The 20,679-nt window shown below is 40.2% G+C and overlaps 1 protein-coding gene across 9 annotated transcripts in view; it reads right to left on the minus strand.

Annotated features, from left to right (window-relative positions):
* PPP1R9A (protein phosphatase 1 regulatory subunit 9A) overlaps window positions 1-20,679 on the minus strand; it is a 269,341-nt gene that overhangs the window by 79,445 nt on the left and 169,217 nt on the right. For all 9 annotated transcript variants that reach the window (XM_036328133.1, XM_036328141.1, XM_036328139.1 and 6 more), the window contains exon 6: window positions 244-379. In XM_036328133.1, coding sequence (XP_036184026.1) covers window positions 244-379 — 136 coding nt within the window. The remainder of the gene's footprint in view (window positions 1-243; window positions 380-20,679) is intronic.

A 20,679-nucleotide genomic window follows, 5' to 3' on the forward strand; every position in this document is an offset into this window, starting at 1 on the left:
GTGATAAAATATAACTTATTTGATTCCAAAGTCTTCACACTGTCAAAGGAATACCAATATTTGATTCATAAGTGAATAATAAAAGCAAGTAATAGTTATCTTTCCATGAGATTGAACATACACACACGCTCCTTGGGAAACTGCGAAGAACCTGCCATCCTGTTATAAAGTAAAGAGAGTTTTATACAGTAGGAACCTCGGGAGAAGAAATGCAGGAAAAGAATGTCTGCTCGGGTTGCCTACCTCGTCGTCGTCGGCATCATACTGGGCGTAATGCTGCTCAAGCATCTCTCTCTGGCGCCTTTCTTGTTCCAGTGTCTGGCTTATCAACTGTGCAACCTCACTCACTTGTCCTGGCTTTTCTCGCCCAATGACAAACCTGTAGAAAGGTTAAAGAAGACTAATATAATTAGACTATTCAGCAAAAAAGAAGTACTAAGTGACCAAGATTGATATTTCAGGATCCATGAAACAAAGTAACCAAGATTGATATCTCATCAGGATCCATGAAGCCTCAAAAAAAAAAACACCAATCACCTCTATACAGTGGGGCCTTGACTTACGAGTTTAATTCGTTCCGTGACGGAGCTCGTAACTCAAATTACTCATATGTCAAATCAAAAAGTGAACGAGTGAGACATGTGATGCTGGGCTGATGTTGTGGCGTTCACTGTGACGTTCGCTGCGCCAACTAGCGGTAGGGTATCTGAAGTTGGCTCGTAACCCGAATTTCAGCTCACAACTCAAGCAAAAAATCAGCCGAGAGACGGCTCTTATCTCGAAAAACTCATTAGTTGGGACACTCAAAAGTCATGGCTCCACTGTACTTAAAATGGCAGGCGGGTGGCAGGAGCGGTTAGCTGAGCAATCAAAGTTATTTTTGCTGCAGCCCAAAGGAACAGAAAGGAAAAAAAAATAAAAGATCATAAAAAAATTATTACCTTGGGAAAAAACAAAACAGATGTATTACAATACTATACACACTTTTGATGCTCTACATATGGCACCAAACTCCTAATTTCCTGTACCATTGAACTTAAGATTTCCATAGTAATGTCCTCTTTATAACACAAAAACTGCATGAAAACTTTTTGAGATATAGCATACCTTAGGTGGGTAAATATATGTAGAGTAGAGGCACTAACTTTTTGGTAAGTTACTAAACTTTAGAGATAAGAAATAAAAGGGGGAAAAATGTAGTTTTGTTAGTTTTAGATTTAAAAAGAAAAACTAAAATAAGGAGAGTTGGTGAATTAATTCATTTACTTTGTAGAAATTTTGAAGTTTTAAACAGGACTTAATTTTGATATTATGTTTACATGTTCATTTAATCAATTGAGCTATTTTCCTTTAAGAATCAACTATAAATAAAATTTGTAAAAACTAAAATTTTCATCTTTATTCAGGTATAATTCACACAAATGTATCTATTTTAAATGTAAAGGTCAATAAGTTTGACAAATGAATAAACCTATAAACACCACATTAATAAAGATATAGAATATTTCCATCAAACTAAAATATACCATTTCCTTTCTAGTAAATCACTTCACCCTAGGGCCATATTAGATTTATCTTTATTCTAAAGTTTCATATAAATGGAATCATAGAGTGTCTGGCTTCTTTGGCTCACTATCATGTTTTGGACATTCACCCATGTTATTGCAAATATCAGCAATCTGTTCCTTTTTGTAACTGAATAGTATTTCATTGTTCCAGATGTACTATATTTAGTGTATCTATTCATCTATTGATAGGTATTTGGGTTGGATTTGGATGTTATGAACAAAATTACTATAAACATTGGAGTGCAAGTTTTGGACATTAATTTTCATTTTCCTTAAGACAAATAATTGATGTCATGTGTTAAGTAAGTATATATTTAACTTTTCAAATATTTGCCAAATTGTTTTTTTCAAAGTGGTGGTACCATTTTACATTCCAACCAGCAATGCATGAAAGGTGAAGTTGCTTTACCTCCTCACCAACATTTAGTATTATGTTTTAAAATTTTAGCCACTCTACTAGGTATCTAGTTGTATTTTATAATGGTTTTAATTTCCAATGCCCTGATGACTAACGATTTTAAGTATCTTTTCATGCGTTTTTTGACCATGCACATGTTTTCCTCAGTGAAATATCTTTTCAAATATTTTGCCCATTTTTTAAAACACTCCAGTTGTCTGACTTTTTATTATTGAGTTGCAATGGTTCTATATCCTCAGCTATGTGTATATTGCACATACATACACACACAGATATACACACAAATAATATAAGTGTATGTGCTTATTCTATTTATTATCTTTTGCCAACTGCAGTGTACTTTTTAACTTTCTATATTGATCTTTTATCTCCCTTTAAATGAATAATAGAGTGGGGTTTAAGAGAGTATAACTTCCCTACTATAAATCTGACAGGTGATTGAGGGAAGCAATTAATGTACAAAATGCAAATTAATAAAAAACAGCAGCCAAGCTCAAAGTCAGTAAATTAGAATTCACATTCCTTTAAGCCATAAGTTCTTTAAACGCATTTGAGAATTACTTTGTCAGGTCTTTTAGTTTAACAGTTTTCCCTAAGAATGTAGAAGTTTATTTTCTCTGCAAGGCAAGTGTTTAAAGCTAATGTAAACACAATTCAGGGAGAGAAAAACAAAAGATGTGGTCCACTTGCCAAATAGTTGAAACTGATTTTAATTGCTGATTTTAGAGATGAAAGAAGGAATCTTAAGAAAGACCTTGTGAAAAATTTTAAAGCAAAATATTCTTTTTTAAAATCTAAATTATAATAATAAAAGCGTAATATGCTAATTAGACTGGACAGCTGAACAGTGGAAAGACCGTCCGGATGACCTTTCAGTTGACCTTCCAGACAAAGCCAGGGCTGCAAGGGCCGAGGCAGCCAGGGCTGTGAGGGCCTACCCTTGCATGAATTTTGTGCATGGGGCTTCTAGTATTATATAATAAGAAATTATGTAATTATACAATATCATAATCAAAACTCCAATGTGATGTTACAACTTTCTTCCTTTCTTCAAAATACAATTCCAAACCAGAATTATTTATGAACAAAGTTTCAGAGGAAATAAGAATTGTTCCATATTGCATAAAAAAGCAGCATTTTAAAACATGAAGGCCTACTTGCTCAAAATCACAGCTTGGCTTTCTTTCTGAATTTACTGCTACAATTTAACATTTTTCACTATTTGCCCAATATTAGTTCATATTCAAAATCACTTTACAGTTTGATGAAACAGAAGTGATTTGTAATTACATATAAAATAGACAATTCCTCTCATGAAATATACTCACTTCTAAAAGTGTGTGTTAAAGTATACATCTCTTCATTCAGGCAGGTATTTTGGGAGGCATTATAGCACCTATTTGTACACATCTTTAAAGTTCTGTAACCCAGTACAGTGGGGCCTTGACTTACAAGTTTAATTCGTTCCGAGACCGAGCTTGTTAAGGAGCTCGTTAACTCAAATTACTCTATCAACTCAATGCAAAAAATCGGCCGAGAGACAGCTGGTATCTCAAAAAACTCGTTAGTCAGGACACTCGTAAGTCAAGGCCCCACTGTATAATTTATAGTACATATTTGCAATATTAGAATTCATCCTAAGGATGACCACAGGAAAAAATAAAATACTTGCACTAGTGTGCTCTGAACATGTTATTATAAGTCACCCTTGAAAGATAAAAGTATGGATCACATGATCACGTTAAATTGAATTTCAAAAATATAATAATAGTCTGCAACAATCAGTCCCTCTAAATATGTGATATTTGTATATAATTAGTGATATATTGTAGACATTATCTCCAAATGAAATATGTTTAGTCAAATCAGCCTGTTTCTAAACTTCAAGACCCTTTAAGAAAAAAACATATTTTCTTGTTACTTTCTAAACGTTTTTCTTTGCTTCAACAAGAAATGGCATGATCAATTTATTTTTCTAGCTATAAAAATGAGGTAACGGACACCAAACTGTAATGGATATTTAAATAAAAAATTAGGTATTTTCTAAGGTTATCCTATACTAGTGGCCTGGTGCACAAAATTCATGCACTGGGTGGGTGGGGGGGGGGGCGGTCCCTCAGCCCTACCTGCACCCTCTCCAATTTGGGACCCCTCGAGGGATGTCCGACTGCCAGTTTAGGCCCAATCCCACAGGGATGGGTCTAAATTGGCAGTCGGATTCCCTCTCACAATCCGGGACTGCTGGCTCCTAACCACTCACCTGCCTGCCTGCCTGATTGCCCCTAACTACTCTGCCTGCTGGCATGCTTGCCCCCAACTGCCCCTACCCCCGCCACCCTGCTCACCCACAACTGCCCCCCCCTGGCCAGCCTGATCACCCACAATTGCCCTCCCCTCTTGGCCCCTAACCGCCTCTACCTCGGCCCCGCCACCATGGCTTTGTCCAGAACGTCTGGAAGGTCACCTAGAAGGTCTCCCAGTCTAATTAGCATATTACCCTTTTATTAGTATAGACGATAGAAGATAGAGGCCTGGTGCACAGGTAAGACCAGCTGGTTTGCCCTGAAGGGTGTCCTGGATTAGGGTGGGGATTCCCTTGGGGAGCGGGGAGGCCTGGGCAAGGAGCCTGTGGTAGTTTGCAGGCTGGGCACGTCCCCATTGGTATGGGGCCCCCACTGGGCATGGTGCTGGCCTGGGCAAGGGGCTGAGGCAGGTTGCAGGCCAGCCACACCTCTATGGGGGGCGTGGCCAGCCTGGGTGAGAGGATGAGGGTTGTTTTCAGGCTGGCCACACCCCCTTCAGGGTGGGGGGTCCCCGCTGGGGGCCTGGCCAGGCTGGGTGAGGGGCTGATGGTGGTTTGCAGGTTGGCCACGCCTCCAGCGGGGACCCTCACCCCATGGGGGCGTGGCCAGCCTGGGTAAGGGGCTGAAGGCCATTTGCAGGCCCCTCCCTTGGCAGCCAGCCCAGGCGATGGCAACCCAAGCTTCCCACTCGCTCTGGCTGGCTCTGTGGCCACTGCCATCTTTGTCCCGCTAATTTGCATACTCACTCCTGATTGTCTGGTGGGCATTGCAAAGGTACGGCCAATTTGCATCTTGCTCTTTTATTAGTGTAGATAATAAAAGCCTAATATGCTAAGTGTCTGGTGGTCCATTCAACCAATCAAAGCATAATATGCTAATGATATGCTAAGGGAGCTCAACTGCTCACTATGACGGGCACTGACCACCAGGGGGCAGACAGTCGACCAGTTGACCAGTCACTATGACATGCACTAACCACCAGGGGGCTTACGGTCTGACTCATAGGTTAGCTCGCTGCTGGGGTTTGACCGATTAGGACTGAGCGAGACGGGACAGACACACCCTGGAGCCCTCCTGTGGTCCCTCCCCAGCCCCAATCATACACCAGTGGGGTCCCTCGGCCTGGCTTGCACCCTCTCACAACCTGGGACCCCTTTGGGGGTGTCAGAGAGCTGTTTTTGGCCCGATCCCATAAGACAGGCCGAGGGACCCCACCAGGCCTCTACTGTCTATATAATGGCAAAACTAAAATATACAATTAAGCTTTATGTTTTTAGCATGGCTTTTTTTCTAGTGTTAAACCAATCATACTGTTTCAATGTGAATTATTTCACTAAGAACTACCCCCTGCCATCCTCAAGCTGAGATACAATAGACAAAGTCAAATGAATTAGATTTTGTTTTTCTTTTTAAATCTATTATCAGAGCAAGTAATGCCCATACACTGTCCTTGGTAGTTTAGATGATGAGATTATATGGAATTCATCTGATTCGTTTACTGAATTCTCTGGTGAGCTGTCAAACAACTATAAGATTGGACTTGCAATTTGCTGAATTGAAGTCATAAAGATCTACATGTTTTCTGTGAATGATGAGAGAGGTTATGCTGAAACATGATTTATGAGTGCCTTGCTTTACAGACAAAAGTTATTCTAATAAAAGTGATACAGTATCAAAATGGCATTTGATGTCAAAATTTAAAAGTTCTCAATGTGAAATTAAGCTGGTTTAAAAAAGGAAAAGCTATACCAGGATCTAGTTGTTAGTTTTGTATAATCAATTCTTTCCTTCATATATTCTTTAAACAAATATTTATTGTGTGCACATCAAAAACCTGAATGATATATATTTAAATATCAAAAAGAAAAATCGCTGTACAAAACCTACTGTCCTTTTACAATACTTGAGCTTTAGGTCACAAAGGTCATTGGTACTTTTAAACATTTCTGTAAAAAGTGTCTCATTTTTCCTGTTTGATCACATTTTATGCTCTTACTCTGAACTTTGTAGCTTTTTAAAAATATATATTTTTTATTGATTTCAGAGAGTAAGAAAGAGGAAGAGAGACAGAAACATCAATGATGAGGTAGAATCATTGATCGGCTGCCTCTTGCACGCCTCCTACTGGGGATCGAGCCCACAACCCAGGAACGTGCCCTGATGGGGAATCGAACCATGATCTCCTGGTTCATAGATCTATGTTCAACAACTGAGCCACACAGGCCGGGATTAACTTGGTAACTTTTTAAGTATTTCACTTAATTCTACTTGAGTGGTGGTAAATGTATGTACAGCTCCTTTCACTAAAATATGTTGACAGAACATAGCTGCTAAAGTTCTATGCAACCAAGCTTGCCTCTTTCTTTTTTATTTTATTTTATTTTTATTTTTTTATTTCTTATTTATTTATTTATATTCTTTTTTTATTGTTTTATTGCTTAAAGTATTACAGAGTATTACATATGTCTCCTTTTATCCCCTGCCCTTGACAATCCCCTGGCCTTCCCTACCCCCCAGTGTCTTATGTCCATTGGTTATGCTTACATGCATGCACACAAGTCCTTTGGTTCATCTCTTACCTTCCCCTCCCGCCCCCCAACTCTTCCTGGCCTTCCCGTTGTAGTTTGACAGTTGGTTCGAGGCAGCTCTGCCTCTGTATCTATTTTTGTTCATAAGTTTATAATGGTCTTTATTATCCATAAATGAGTGAGATCATACGGTATTTTTCCTTCATTGACTGGCTTATTTCACTTAGCATAATGCTCTCCAGTTCCATCCATGCCGTTGCAAATGGTAAGAGTTCCTTCTTTTTTAGAGCAGCATAGTATTCCATCGTGTAGATGTACCACAGTTTTCTAATCCATTCATCTACTGATGGGCACTTAGACTGTTTCCAGATCTTAGCTATGGTGAATTGTGTTGCTATGAACATACGGATGCATATATCCTTTCTGATTGGTGTTTCTAGTTTCTTGGGATATATTCCTAGAAGTGGGATCACAGGGTCAAATGGGAGTTCCATTTTTAGTTTTTTGAGGAAACTCCATACTCTTACATAGTAGCTGCACCAGTCTGCATTCCCACCAGCAGTGCACAAGTGTTCCTTTTTCTCCACATCCTCTCCAGCACTTGTCTTTGGGGTTTTGTTGATGATAGCTTTTCTGATAGGTGTGAGATGGTACCTCATGTTGTTTTGATTTGCATCTCTCAGATGATTAGTGACTTTGAGCATGTTTTCATATGTCTCTTGGCTTTCTGAATGTCCTCTATTGAAAGGTGCCTATTTAGGTCCTTTGCCCATTTTTTGATTGGATTGTTTATCTTCCTTTAAGTTGTATGAGTTCCCTATAAATGTTGGAGATTAAACCCTTATCGGTGATAACATTGGCAAATATGTTCTCCCATGCAGTGGGCTTTCTCGTTGTTTTGTTGATGGTTTCTTTTGCTGTGCAGAAGCTTTTTATTTTGATGTAGTCCCATTTGTTTATTTTCTCTTTAGTTTCAAGTGCCCTAGGAGCTGTATAAGTGAAGAAATTGCTTCAGCATATGTCTGAGATTTTGTTGCCTTTGGATTCTTCTAGAATTTTTATGGTTTCCTGTCATACATTTAAGTCCTTTATCCATTTTGAGTTTATTTTTGTGTATGGTGTGAGTTGGTGGTCTAGTTTCATCTTTTTGCATGTATCTGTCCAGTTTTCCCAACACCATTTTTTGAAGAGACTATCTTGACTCCATTGTATGTTCTTGCCTCCTTTGTCAAATATTAATTGAGCATATTGGTTCGGGCCGATTTCTGGGCTCTCTATTCTATTCCATTGATCTATATGTCTGTTTTTGTGCCAGTACCAGGAAGTTTTGAGAACAGTGGCTTTGTAATACAGCTTGATATCTGGTATTGAGATCCCACCTACTTTGTTCTTTCTCAGGATCGCTGCAGCTATTCGGGGTCTTTTTTTATTCCAGATGAATTTTTGGAGAGTTCGTTCTAGATCTGTGAAATATGCCGTTGGTATTTTAATGGGGAGTCTGTTGAATTTATAGATTGCTTTGGGTAGTATGGACATTTTAATGATGTTGATTCTACCAATCCATGAACACGGTATGTTCTTCCATCTGTTTATGTCTTCCTCTATATCTTTTTTCAACGTCCTGTAGTTTTCTGAGTAGAGGTCTTTTACCTCTTTAGTTAAGTTTATTCCTAGGTAGCTTAAATTTTTTGGTGCGATGGTAAAAGGGATTGTTTTTTTAGTCTCTCTTTCTGTAAGTTCACTATTGGTGTATAGAAATGCCATAGATTTCTTGGCGTTAATTTTGTATCCTGCTACATTGCCGAATTCATTTATTAAGTCTAATAGTTTTTTTATGGAGTCTTTATGGTTTTTTATGTATAATATCATGTCATCTGCAAATAAGGACAGTTTTACTGCTTTTCCAATTTGGATGCCTTTTATTTCTTCTTCTTGTCTAATTGCAATGGCTAATACTTCCAGTACTATGTCGAACAGGAGTGGTGAGAGTGGGCATCCCTGTCTTGTTCCTGTTCTTAGGGGAAATGGTGTTAGTTTTTGTCCATTGAGTATGATGTTGGCTGTGGGTTTGTCATAGATGGCTTTTATTATGTTGAGGTATGATCCTTCTATTCCCACCTTGCTGAGAGTTTTTAACAAAAATGGGTGTTGAATTTTGTCAAACGCTTTTTCTGCATCAATTGATATGACTATGTGGTTTTATTCTTTCAATTTGTTTATGTGATGTATCACGTTTATTGATTTGCGGATATTGTACCATCCTTGCATCCCTGGGATAAATCCTACTTGGTCATGGTGTATGATCTTTCTGATGTACTGCCGGATCCGATTTGCTAAGATTTTGTTGAGGATTTTGGCATCTATGTTCATGAGGGATATTGGCCTGTAATTCTCTTTCATTGTGTTGTCTTTACCTGGTTTTGGTATTAGGGTGATGCTAGCTTCAGAGAATGAGCTTGGAAGTTGTGGGCAGAGCTCAAGAGATTTATTTCAGTGCTGCGGCCGAAGCAACACTGTGAGCACACTCCAGCGAACAGGCTTCCTTGGCACACCAAGGAAGTGGCAACGCCCGCCTGACAAATCTCCAGGAGCCACCTACTCTTAACCCCGACCCTCACGCCCATTGGATAACATAGCAAGCGTGACCCTATTGCATTGGCTGCTTACCCCTTTATATACAGCTGTACTTGCTCAATAAAGTTAGATCTGTGTCTCTGAACCTGGTCTCCAGAGTCGTGCATGCAGACGCCCCAGCGTGTTGGGCTCCATCATCCTCACCCCCGGGAGACCCCCTGTCTCAGAAGTGTTCCTTCCTCTTGAATTTTTTGTAGTAGTCTGAGGAGGATAGGTTTCAGTTCTTCCTTGAATGTTTGGTAAAACTCCCCTGTGAAGCCGTCTGGTCCTGGGCTTTTCTTTGCTAGAAGCTTTTTGATGACCGCTTCAATTTCTTCCATAGTTATTGGCCTGTTGAGATTTTTAGATTCTTCCTGATTGAGTTTTGGAATGTTGTATTTTTCTAGGAATTTGTCCATTTCCTCCATGTTGTCTAGTTTGTTGGAGTAGAGCTGTCCATAGTATTTTTTAACAATCATTCGTATTTCTGTGGGGTCTGTTGTTATTTCGCTTCTATCGTTTCTGATTTTGTTTATTTGGGTCCTCTCTCTTTGCTTCTTGGTGAGTCTGGCTAGAGGTTTGTCAATCTTGTTTATCCTTTCAAAGAACCAGCTCTTTGTTTCATTGATTTTATGTATTGTTTTTTTGGTCTCTATGTCATTTATTTCTGCTCTAATCTTTATTATCTCCTTCCTTCTGCTCACTCTGGGGTTTTCTTGTTGCTCTCTTTCTAATTCTTTGAGATGTAGAGTTAGATGATTTCCTACCGTTTTTTCTTGTTTTTTTGAGATAGGCTTGTAGAGCTATAAACTTCCCTCTCAGGGCTGCTTTCATTGTGTCCCATAGGTTTTGGATTGTTGTGTTTTCATTGTCATTAGTTTCCAGGATGTTTTTAATTTCTTCTTTGACCTCATTGATAACCCAGTCAATATTTAATAACATGCTATTCAGCTTCCAAGTGTTTGAGTATTTTGGGTTGTTTTTATTGTAGTTTATTTCTAATATTATGCCCTTGTGGTCTGAGAAGATGCTTGGTATGATTTCAATCTTCTTGAATTTGGGGAGACTTTGTTTGTGACCCAATATATGGTATACTTTTGAATTTGTCCCATGAGCACTTGAGAAGAACGTATATTTTGTGGCTTTGGGGTGAAATGTTCTGAAGATGTCAATTAGGTCCATCTGATCTAGTGAGTCATTTAGGATTGCTGTTTCTTTGCCGATTTTTTTGTCTAGAGGATTTATCCAGTGATGTCAGTGGTGTATTAAAGTCCCCTAATATGATTGTATTGTCGATCTCTCCCTTGATATCTTACAGGAGTTTTGTTATGTATTTGGGTGCTCCTGCATTGGGTGCATATATGTTTATCAGGGTTATATCCTCTTGTTGTATTGATCCCTTTAGTATTATGAAGTGACCTCCCTTATCTCTTGTTATGGCCTTCACTTTGAGGTCTATTTTGTCCGATATAAGTATTGCTACCCCAGCTTTTTTTTTTTTTCATTTCCATTTGCCTGAAAGATATTTTTCCATCCCTTCACTTTCAGTGTGTGTGAGTCCCTTCTTCTGAGGTGGGTCTCTTGTAGACAGCAAATGTATGGGTCATTTTTTTTTTATCCATTCAGCCACTCAATGTCTTTTGATTGGAGCATTTAGTCCATTTACATTTAAAGTTATTATTGAAAGGTACTTGTTTGTAGCCATTCCTATTTTTTGTGGCTTTTTTTCTTTCTGAGCTTTTTATTTCTTCTTTTTACACCAGTCCCTTTGGCATTTCTTGCATTGCTGGCTTGGTGGTGATAAACTCCCTTAGCCTTTTTTTGTCTGTGAAGCTTCTTATTTCCCCTTCAAGTTTGAATGATAGCCTTGCTGGATAGAGTATTCATGGATTCAGTCCTTTGCTTTGCATCACTCTGTAAATTTCCATCCATTCTTTTCTGGCCTGATGTGTTTCTGTTGAGAAATCATTCGATAATCTAATGGGAGATCCCTTGTATGTAAGTTTCCGTCTCTCTCTTGCAGCCTGTAAGATTCTCTCTTTGTCCTGAACATTTGCCATGGTAATTATGATGTGTCTTGGTGTGGGTCTTTTCGGGTTCACCTTGTTTGGGACTCTCTGGGCTTGTGTGACTTTTTTCTTACCCACCTCAGGGAAGTTTTCTGATATTATTTCTTCAAATACGTTTTCTAAGTCTTGTTCCTCTTTCTGTTGTTCTGGCACCCCTATTATTCGTGTATTGTTTCGTTTCATGTTGTCCCATAGCTCCCTTAGGCTCTCCTCCTGTCTTTTAATTTTTTTCTCCAATTGCAGTTCAGTTTGGGTGTGTTGTTTTTCCCTTTCTTCTAATTCGCTAATTTGGTCCTCCACTTCTACTAGTCTATTGTTGAAACTTTCAATGGTGTTTCTTATTGCAGCTATATCACTCTTCATTTCTTCTTGGTTCTTACATAATTTATTGATTTTTTTCATCTGTTTCTTCTTACTTCTTGCATAAGTTGTTCATTTTTTCCTCCATCCGGTTTATGCATTCTAGGACCCTTAATCTGAATTCTTTTTCTGTCATGCTGCATGCCTCGTTTTCACTTAGCTGCTTTTCTGGCGAGTCCTCCTTTTCTTTCCTTTGGGGGTTTCTTTGTCTACCCATGTTTGATCTGACCGATATATCTAGATGTTGAGTCGTTCAGGGGCTGCTCCTTGGGTTGCAGTGGATCCTCAGGCTGTGGTTACTCCTCTGGCAGTAGTTGTAGCAGCTGCTCCTCAGTTGGTAGCAGCTCCTCTGGTGGGTGCTGTTCACAGTTGTGGTGGCTCCTCTGGCTAGTGGGGGGAGGCTTCACACACAGCTGCTGTTCCTCTGACAGAGGATGTGCTGATCACAAAGCTGCTGTTCCTTGGATGGGGCAGGCTACACAAGCAGCTGCTACTCCTTGAACTGTGGCGGACTGCTCACATGGCTGCTGATCCTTGAATGTGGGCTGGCTGCACACTGCTGTTGTTCCTCTGATGTGGTGGGCTGCTTATGGGGCTACTGCTCCTAGGACCGGCTGCTGCTCGTCGGACAGGTGCAGGCTGTTGTGGCTTTGCTCCTTGGACCGGTGCGTGCTGCGTAGAGCTGCCACTCCTTGGATGTGGGTGGTCTGCTCGTGTGGTTGCTGTTCCTCGGACCGGGGTGGGCTGCCGCTGCTCCTTGAATGGGGCCAGGCCACTTGCAGAACTGCTGCTCCTCGGATGGGGGCGGGCTGCTCACACAGCTGCTGTTCCTCAGATTGGGCAGGCTGCTCATGCAGCTGCTGCTGCTTGGGCGAGGGCAAGATGCTTGTGCAGCTGCTGCTCCTCAGACTAGCGCAGGGTGCGGGCTTTGCGCTGCTGTTGCTCCTTGGATGGGGGCGGGCTGCGCAGGGCTGCCTCTCCTCAGACATAGGAAGACTGCTCATTCAGCTGCTGCTCCTCGGACAGGTCGGACTGCTCGTTTGGTGGCTGCTCTTCGGATGGGGAAGCGGGCTGCTCACACAGCTGCTGCTCCTTGGACAGGGGCAGGCCACATGAAGCTGCTGCTCTTAGGTTTGAGGCAGGGTGTTCACGGGGCTGATGCTCCCTGGACAAGAGCGCGCCGCTCACATGTCTCTGTACTTCTGCACCGCACCTCCTCTGAGTCTCGGTATGCTTTTCTCTTTCCTTCTAGTTGTAGAATTTCCACTCAGCCAGCCTTCCCGTGGTTTTGGATGATGTCCGTTCCATCTTTTAGTTGTATTCTTGAAGTGGTTGTGCGAGGCAGCAATCTCCGGTGTTTACCTATGCCGCCATCTTGGTTTTCCTCCCTTGCCTCTTTCTTGTACTTGCATACTCTTACATATTTTTTCTTTCTAGCTAGATATCTGGTAGGCTATAACATAATATATTTAACATTTTAAAAAATCCATCTAGGAAAATGTTGTTTTTAAAAGCTAGACCTGTACTATCTAGACTTAAAATATTTAAACTCATTTGTAAGCGTTCTTTGAAAGGAATTTTGTATCTAACCCAATACTGATTATCAGAACATTTTTCTATACCATATTGCAATGTAAAAACAAAGCACAGTCATGTGCTGCATCATGACGTTTTGGTCAGTGGACTGCATATACAGCGGTGGTGCCATAAGCACAATGAAGCTGAAAACTTTCTATCGCCTGGTAACATTGTCATAGCCATTGTAATGTAGCACAATGCATTTCTTGCATGTTCTTGGTGATGCTGGAGTAGAGTGTTTATAAAGTCTACAAGAGTGGCCAGTAATGTCCTATGCCTTCACATTCACTCACTGACTCACCTAGAGCAACTTCCATTCCTGCAAGCTCCCATTCATGGTACAGGTGTACCATTTTTAGTATTTTATACCATGTTTTTACTATACCTTTCCTATGTTTAGATACAGAAGTATCACTGTGTTACAGTTGCCTCCAGTATTTAGTACCGTAATGTGCTATATAGGCTTGTACTCTGGGAGCAAATGACTATACCATGTCATGTAGCCCAGGTGTGTAGTAGGCTATGCCATCCAGGCTTGAGCAAGTGCACTCTATGATGTTCATGTGACAACAGAATTGCCTAACCACACATTTCTTAGAATATATCCCTACCATTAAGGACACATGACTGTAACTGAATTATTTTTTTAAAATTGTCTATCATGTGCTACTTCAAGGACTATATACTGTGCAATAGGTATAAATTTCTCTACTTAAAAGTTAGCATTGCTGTGTCAGGTTTAAATATTTATGCATATAAACACTTAAAAGGAAATTTTAAAAATGTTATTCTGTATAGAGTGACATCAGAAAATGTCTCATTAAGCCAAAATCTTCTGTAAAGTAGTTTTGGGAAATCTCCAATGTTTTTAATCTTTTTATCACAGTGACTGCTGACCATTCTCATATATGTAAGATTAAAAAGTACTACCACCCCTGGTCTGAAATCTATAGTGGCTGCTCCTCTTGTCTGTGGGCAAGGGTATAGTCTTATGAGTGATGCAAACAGAAAGCCCGCAGGACCGATGATTTCCGGAACATGGCAATCCTTCACTGCCTCCACTGGATACAACACTCCATTAAGCACCACCACAGAATCACTTTGATAAAAAGTGAAAACCTCAACTTCCCCTTGTGTGTAATGGCAACAAAAACTCTTATTAAAATGATGAAAACAAAGTGAAAACATGTTAAGATTTAATGCATTTCAAATCGAAATCTCTGATACACCAATGATTTTAAATGAAAACATTTATAAAACTTCTATATTTAGAAATTACATGCATGGGTGTCAATCAAAAATAAACATGTGTGTATCTATAAAAATTCACTTTGCATTCATTTCAATTTCCTTTTGAATATTATAACATCTTCCAAAAAGGACAGAGAGATATTTAAGCCCTCAGATTAATTTGTTATCCATTGTGTGGAACTACAATTCCTATGAAATCCTGACCTCCAGTAGTGGTGTATGGCTCAATGTCAAAAAGTTGTTAAATATGTCTGCTGGGGATAAAAACATTATGAATACATAATGATCACTAAGTAGCAGGTACCAGCCAGAAAACATGTAAATTTAAATGTGAATGGTGTTGAAGAGCAAACATATACTTTCTAGATGTTTCTCAGACTGAAGCACAATCTCTCTCCTACAATATCACTTTCCATAACTGCTGTCCTTCAGTATTAGGTCAGCTGTCTAGAGTTAAAAAGAATCGCTAATCCTTTTCCCAGATTTCACACTTTCGAGTGCTTTACACTTGCTACCATGTCTTTAAAATTTTTTTCTATTTCTTAGGAAAAGGCTTGTAGAACCTTTTACTTTTATATGCAGAAGGAAAAATATTTAGACTTCTCACCATCCTGGTCAGTCCTATCTAAATACTTTCAAAATTTTCAGGGTTCTTCTTGAGATAAGATATGTAACAGTGAACAAATAAATTGCAAGGGTGGGCAAAAGATTTAGAGTTGTGAGTACGTGAAACATGAGTTTATTCTTATATTATTGTGTCTTAGTTACTGTATTATTTATTGTTGATAAACTTACGTTTGCCCACATCTGTAAATTGTGGGATACACAAATTGTGTATAACAATTTATCAGTTAAGGACATCTGAACTCACTTTTTCCAGTTTTCAGCTATTATGAACAAGCTTCTATGTATATGCAAACGTAAGTCTTGGGTTGATATATGTTTTTATTGTTTTTTAGTAGATAGCCAGGACTAGAACTGCTGGCTGGTATGGTAAGTGTACATCTATAATAATAAAAGCATAATATGCTATTTAGACAGGACATCCTTCTGGATGAAGCCGGGGTTACAAGGGAAGCCTGGGTCCCGGTACCTGCCAGCCCGAAAGGAAGCCCGGGTCCCGGGTGCCAGAGGGAAGCCACTGCCAGCAGCCGACAGAAGGAAGGCCTACTCTTGCATGAATTTTGTGCATCGGGCCTCTAGTCTTATCTACACTAATAAAAGAGAAACATGGTAATTGGCATACGACTGCTACCCTTCCCATTGGCTAATCACGGCGATATGCAAATTAACTGCCATCTAAGATGGCAGTTAACCGTCAACAAAGATGGTGGCTAATTTGCATACTGCAGGCAGGATGGTACAGCGTCATCAGAGAGCGGGTTGGGGGTGTGAGTGTCGGCGGTCGCCCGGGACCGATCCCGCCGGCAGACCCGGACACGGGCCGGCGGGGCGGCTGCGGCGTCCGCCCGCACTCACGCCCCCAACCTGGACCCGATCCCGCCAGCAGACCCGGACGCTGGCCAGCGGGGCGGCTGTGGCGTCCGCCCGCAGTCACGCCCCCAATCCGCGAGAGCGGGTTGGAGGCGTGAGTGCCGGTGGTCACCGGGCCCCTATCCTGCCGGCAGACCCAGACGCGGGCTGGCGGGGCGGCTGCGGCGGTCGCCCGGGACCCGATCCTGCCAGCAGACCCGGACGTGGGCCGGCAGGGTGGCTGCGGCGTCCGCCCGCACTCACGCCCCCAACCCGGACCCAATCCCGCTGGCAGACCCGGATGCGGGCCGGCGGGGCGGCTGCAGCTTCCGCCTGCACTCATGGCCCCAATCCTTGACAGTGGGTTGGGGGCGTGAATGCCGGCGGTCGCTCGGGACCGATCCCGCCGACAGACCCGGACTCGGGCCGTCGGGGAGGCTGCGGCATCCGCCTGTACTCACGCCCCCAACCCGGACCCGATTCCGCCGGCAGACCCGCATAGGCCTGGCTGAGGGACCCCCCCGAGTGCACAAATTTTTGTGCACCAGGCCTCTAGTATATATATAAAAGCCTAAGCAACTGACCAACCATTTGACCGTTCGCCCAGTAGCTATGATGCACAATGACCACCAGGGGGCAGACGCTCTGACCAACAGAGAAGGAAGCCTGGCTCCTCGCGGTATCGGCCATGGGTTAGGTTGCTGCTGGGGCACTGTTGGCCCCGAATCTGGTTCACCCATACCCAGGACCCAGAGAGGAGGAGGAGGGAGCCAGTGTGTGTCCAGGTCCTGGGGGCTGGGCCTGCAAGAGGGGTCTCCCAATCCAAGACCCCTCGGGGGATGTTGGAGAGCCGGTTTCAGCCTGTTTCCCAGAAACCAAGCCGAGGGACCCCACCGATGCATGAATCCATGCACTGGGCCTCTAGTTGTAATTTATAAGAACCTGCCAAACTGTTCCACGAAGTGGCTGTGCTACTTTGCATTCCCACTGGCAGTGAAGGAATGCTAGAGCTGCTCCACATCCCTGTCAATGCATAGTATCATCAGTCTTTTAAATTTCAGCCATTCTACTGGGTGTGTAGTAGTACCTCATTGGGAACTGAATTTGCATTTCCCCAATGATTAATGACATTGAGCAGCATTTCATGTGCTTAACTGTATATCTTCCTCGGTGAAGTGTCTCTTTAATTGATTTGCACATTTTTAATAGGGTTATATATCTTCTTAATGAACTGTAAGAATTCTTCATGTCTTCTAAATAACAGTCTTTAATCAGATAAATGTTTTGCAAATATTCAGTATTTAAATTGCTTTTTCACTTTCTTAACAGTATTTTCAAAACAAGTGTTTATATTTTTGATGAGTTTACCATTTCGTTCTTTTGTATTTCTTGCTTTTATGTCTTTTTTTTTAAAATATATTTTATTGATTTTTTACAGAGAGGAAAGGAGAGAGATAGAGAGTTAGAAACATCGATGAGAGAGAAACATCGATCAGCTGCCTCCTGCACATCTCCTATTGGGGATGTGCCCGCAACCCAGGTACATGCCCTTGACCGGAATCGAACCTGGACCTTTCAGTCCGCAGGGCGACGCTCTATCCACTGAGCCAAACTGGTTTTGGCTGCTTTTATGTCTTAAAAGATCCTTGATTAACCCAAGATCATTGAGATTTTTGCCTGTTTTCTATAAATTTTATAGTTTCAGCTGCTGCACTTTAGTCTATGATCAATCTTGAGTTAATTTTTGTATAGACTGTGGAAGAAAGGTCAAATTTTGTTTTTTTGCTTTTTCTAATGTAGTTATCCAATTCTTCCAGCACTGATTTTTTAAAATATTATAGTTTCCACCACTAAATTACCTTGGTGCATTAGTCAAAAACCAATTGTTTATGTCTATGCAGGTCTATATTGAAACTCCCTATTCCGTTCCATTGATCTATATTCCTATCCTTATGCCTAAACCAGACTCCTGTGATTAGTGCAGCTGTCAGGTAGCTAAAGTCCCCTACTTTGGCCCTAATCGGTTTGGCTCAGTGGATAGAGCATAGGCCTGCGGACTGAAGGATCCCGGGTTCGATTCCAGTCAAGGGCATGTACCTTGGTTGCAGGCACATCCCCAGAAGGGGGTGTGCAGGAGGCAACTGATTGATGTTACTCTCTCATCGATGTTTCTAACTCTCTATCCCTCTTCATTCCACTCTGTAAAAAATCAATAATATATATTAAAAAATAATAAAAAAATAAAGTCCCCTACTTTGTTCTTTTTAAAAAATGTTTATTTCTACCAAAGAAAGAGAGCCTGCTGAGATTTTTGTTGAGATTGTGCTTAATCTATAGACTTGGGGTGAAACTGAAGTCTTAACAATATTGAGTATTCTGACCCATAAACATGGAGTCTATTTCTTCACTCATTTAGGTTGTCTTTATTTTCTCAGAATTTTGCTGATATATTCAATACATTATGCCAGACTATCCTTAAGTGTTTTTGCTGTTATTATGAATGCTATTATTTGAACTTTCAATTCTTTGCTGTTGCTGGTATCTAGAAATAGAATTGATTTCTGTACAACAGCCTATCTCCTGTAACATTGCTTGACTCACTTATCAGTTCTAGTAGCATCTTTTGTAGATTCCATAGAATTTTCTACATAGATGACCATGTTGTCTGTGAACAAAGTTTTACTTCTTCCTCTTAAAATGTGTTTTCCATTTCTTATTCTTGCTTCACTGAACAAGCTATGACCTCCAGTACAACTTGAATAGAAGTGGAGAAAGTGGGTATATTTGCATTGTCCTAGTATAAGGGGAAAGCGATTGGTCTTTCATCATTAAATATAATATTAGCTGTCAGTTCACTTGGGCTTCTAGTTATCACATTGAGGAATTTCCCTTATGAAATTCTGTAGGTTGAATTTCAAACATTAAATCAACCATGCATTCCAAAGATGTCACTTGGCCATAAATTATCATACTTTTATATCTTCCTGATTTAAATCTGCTAAAATTCTGTTAAGGACTTTTGTATCTAAGTTCATGAAGAGTATTGGTATGTAATAATTTTTCTTTTAATCCCTCATTCTGATTTTGATATTGTAACAGAATTAACATGTATTCTTTTACCTATCTGCTACCTATACCATAATTCAAAACACATTTTTCTCTCACCCACAAAGATATAACACAAGATATTGAGCCAAATTTGGACTATTGCTGGCAAAATGCTATCACAGAAGGCTAAATTATATATCTGAGCATAAATAGAAGGTAGTTTTGTACAATCTTGAATCAGTCTGTGACCATCTGGTGATTCCTGTCTTCTTTCCATAGGTATACAACCAGTGACTGTTATCTTTTGAACTATATCCTATTATTTTTTCTAATAAATTAATAATTTTGAGTTAAAATTTTTTTTTAATTTGTTGGGCCAAATAGGGTCTTTTCAGGATTTCCAAGTAAATCGTCATTTAGTATGTTCTAATATAAAAGCCAATTGTGAATAGGTAAATTTGCTGACTCAAATGAACTGAATCTAAACTATTTAAATTATTTTTATATAATGCAGGATCTGACAATGAGAACAAAACTTTACTCTAACTGTCTAACTATATTACATTGGGTAACTTACATTCCAGCAACCACCAAAAAGATTATAGGTTTTTTAAAATTGAATTTTTTTTAAAAAATATTTTTTATTGATTTCAGAGAGGAAGGGAGAGGGAGAGAGAGATAGAAACATCAATGTCGACAGAGAATCATTGATTGGCTGCCTCCTGCATGCCCCACACTAGGGGTGGAGCCCGCAACCCAGGCATGTGTCCTAACTGAGAACTGAACAGTGACTTCCTGATTCATAGGTCAATGCTCAAGGACTGAGCCATGCAGGCTAGACAATTATAAGTTTTTAAATAATTGTTAGAACGTTTCTTTTTAGGTTGCACCAGGTAACACTGACATATATAATAAAGACATACTGAATAGCAGGAATTTAAAGTCAAAAGTCAAAGGCGTCTACAGTAAATGTGCTATGTACTACATATGATGTAGCATGGTACATCTAGAGCCATTCTGGATTGAATTGTTCTGCATATTATTTACAGAGGTATATAAATAAACAAATTCCTCCTAGATCTGTGCTTTGTAGTTAGAAAAATACTAACTACATTTAGTAATTTTTAGATACCCTTTAAAAAATAAATTTTAGTAACCAATGAATGTGATAGCTAAGTTATCAATGAATAAGAAATATAGAACCATACCTATTTTAAATTCTCAGTTTAAAACCGTTCATTAAAACTACAGGTCTAATTTTTGGATCTGATTTTATATGAATACCTTATTATGAAGAACTACTACATAAAATATATCCAGTGGATTCAAATATTATTTTTAATAAGTTAAAATTGAGAAAAGACTCAATTGAGACCAAGGGTTAAATAATTTGGGTAAACAAAGGAGCCTAGAGGTCCCATTTTGATATCAAGATTTTTGCAGAGAGAACTAGGAAATAAGATATAAGCC

Source organism: Myotis myotis, unplaced genomic scaffold (assembly GCF_014108235.1).
Source record: "Myotis myotis isolate mMyoMyo1 unplaced genomic scaffold, mMyoMyo1.p scaffold_m19_p_11, whole genome shotgun sequence".
In the NCBI taxonomy this organism is placed as follows: Eukaryota; Metazoa; Chordata; class Mammalia; order Chiroptera; family Vespertilionidae; genus Myotis; species Myotis myotis.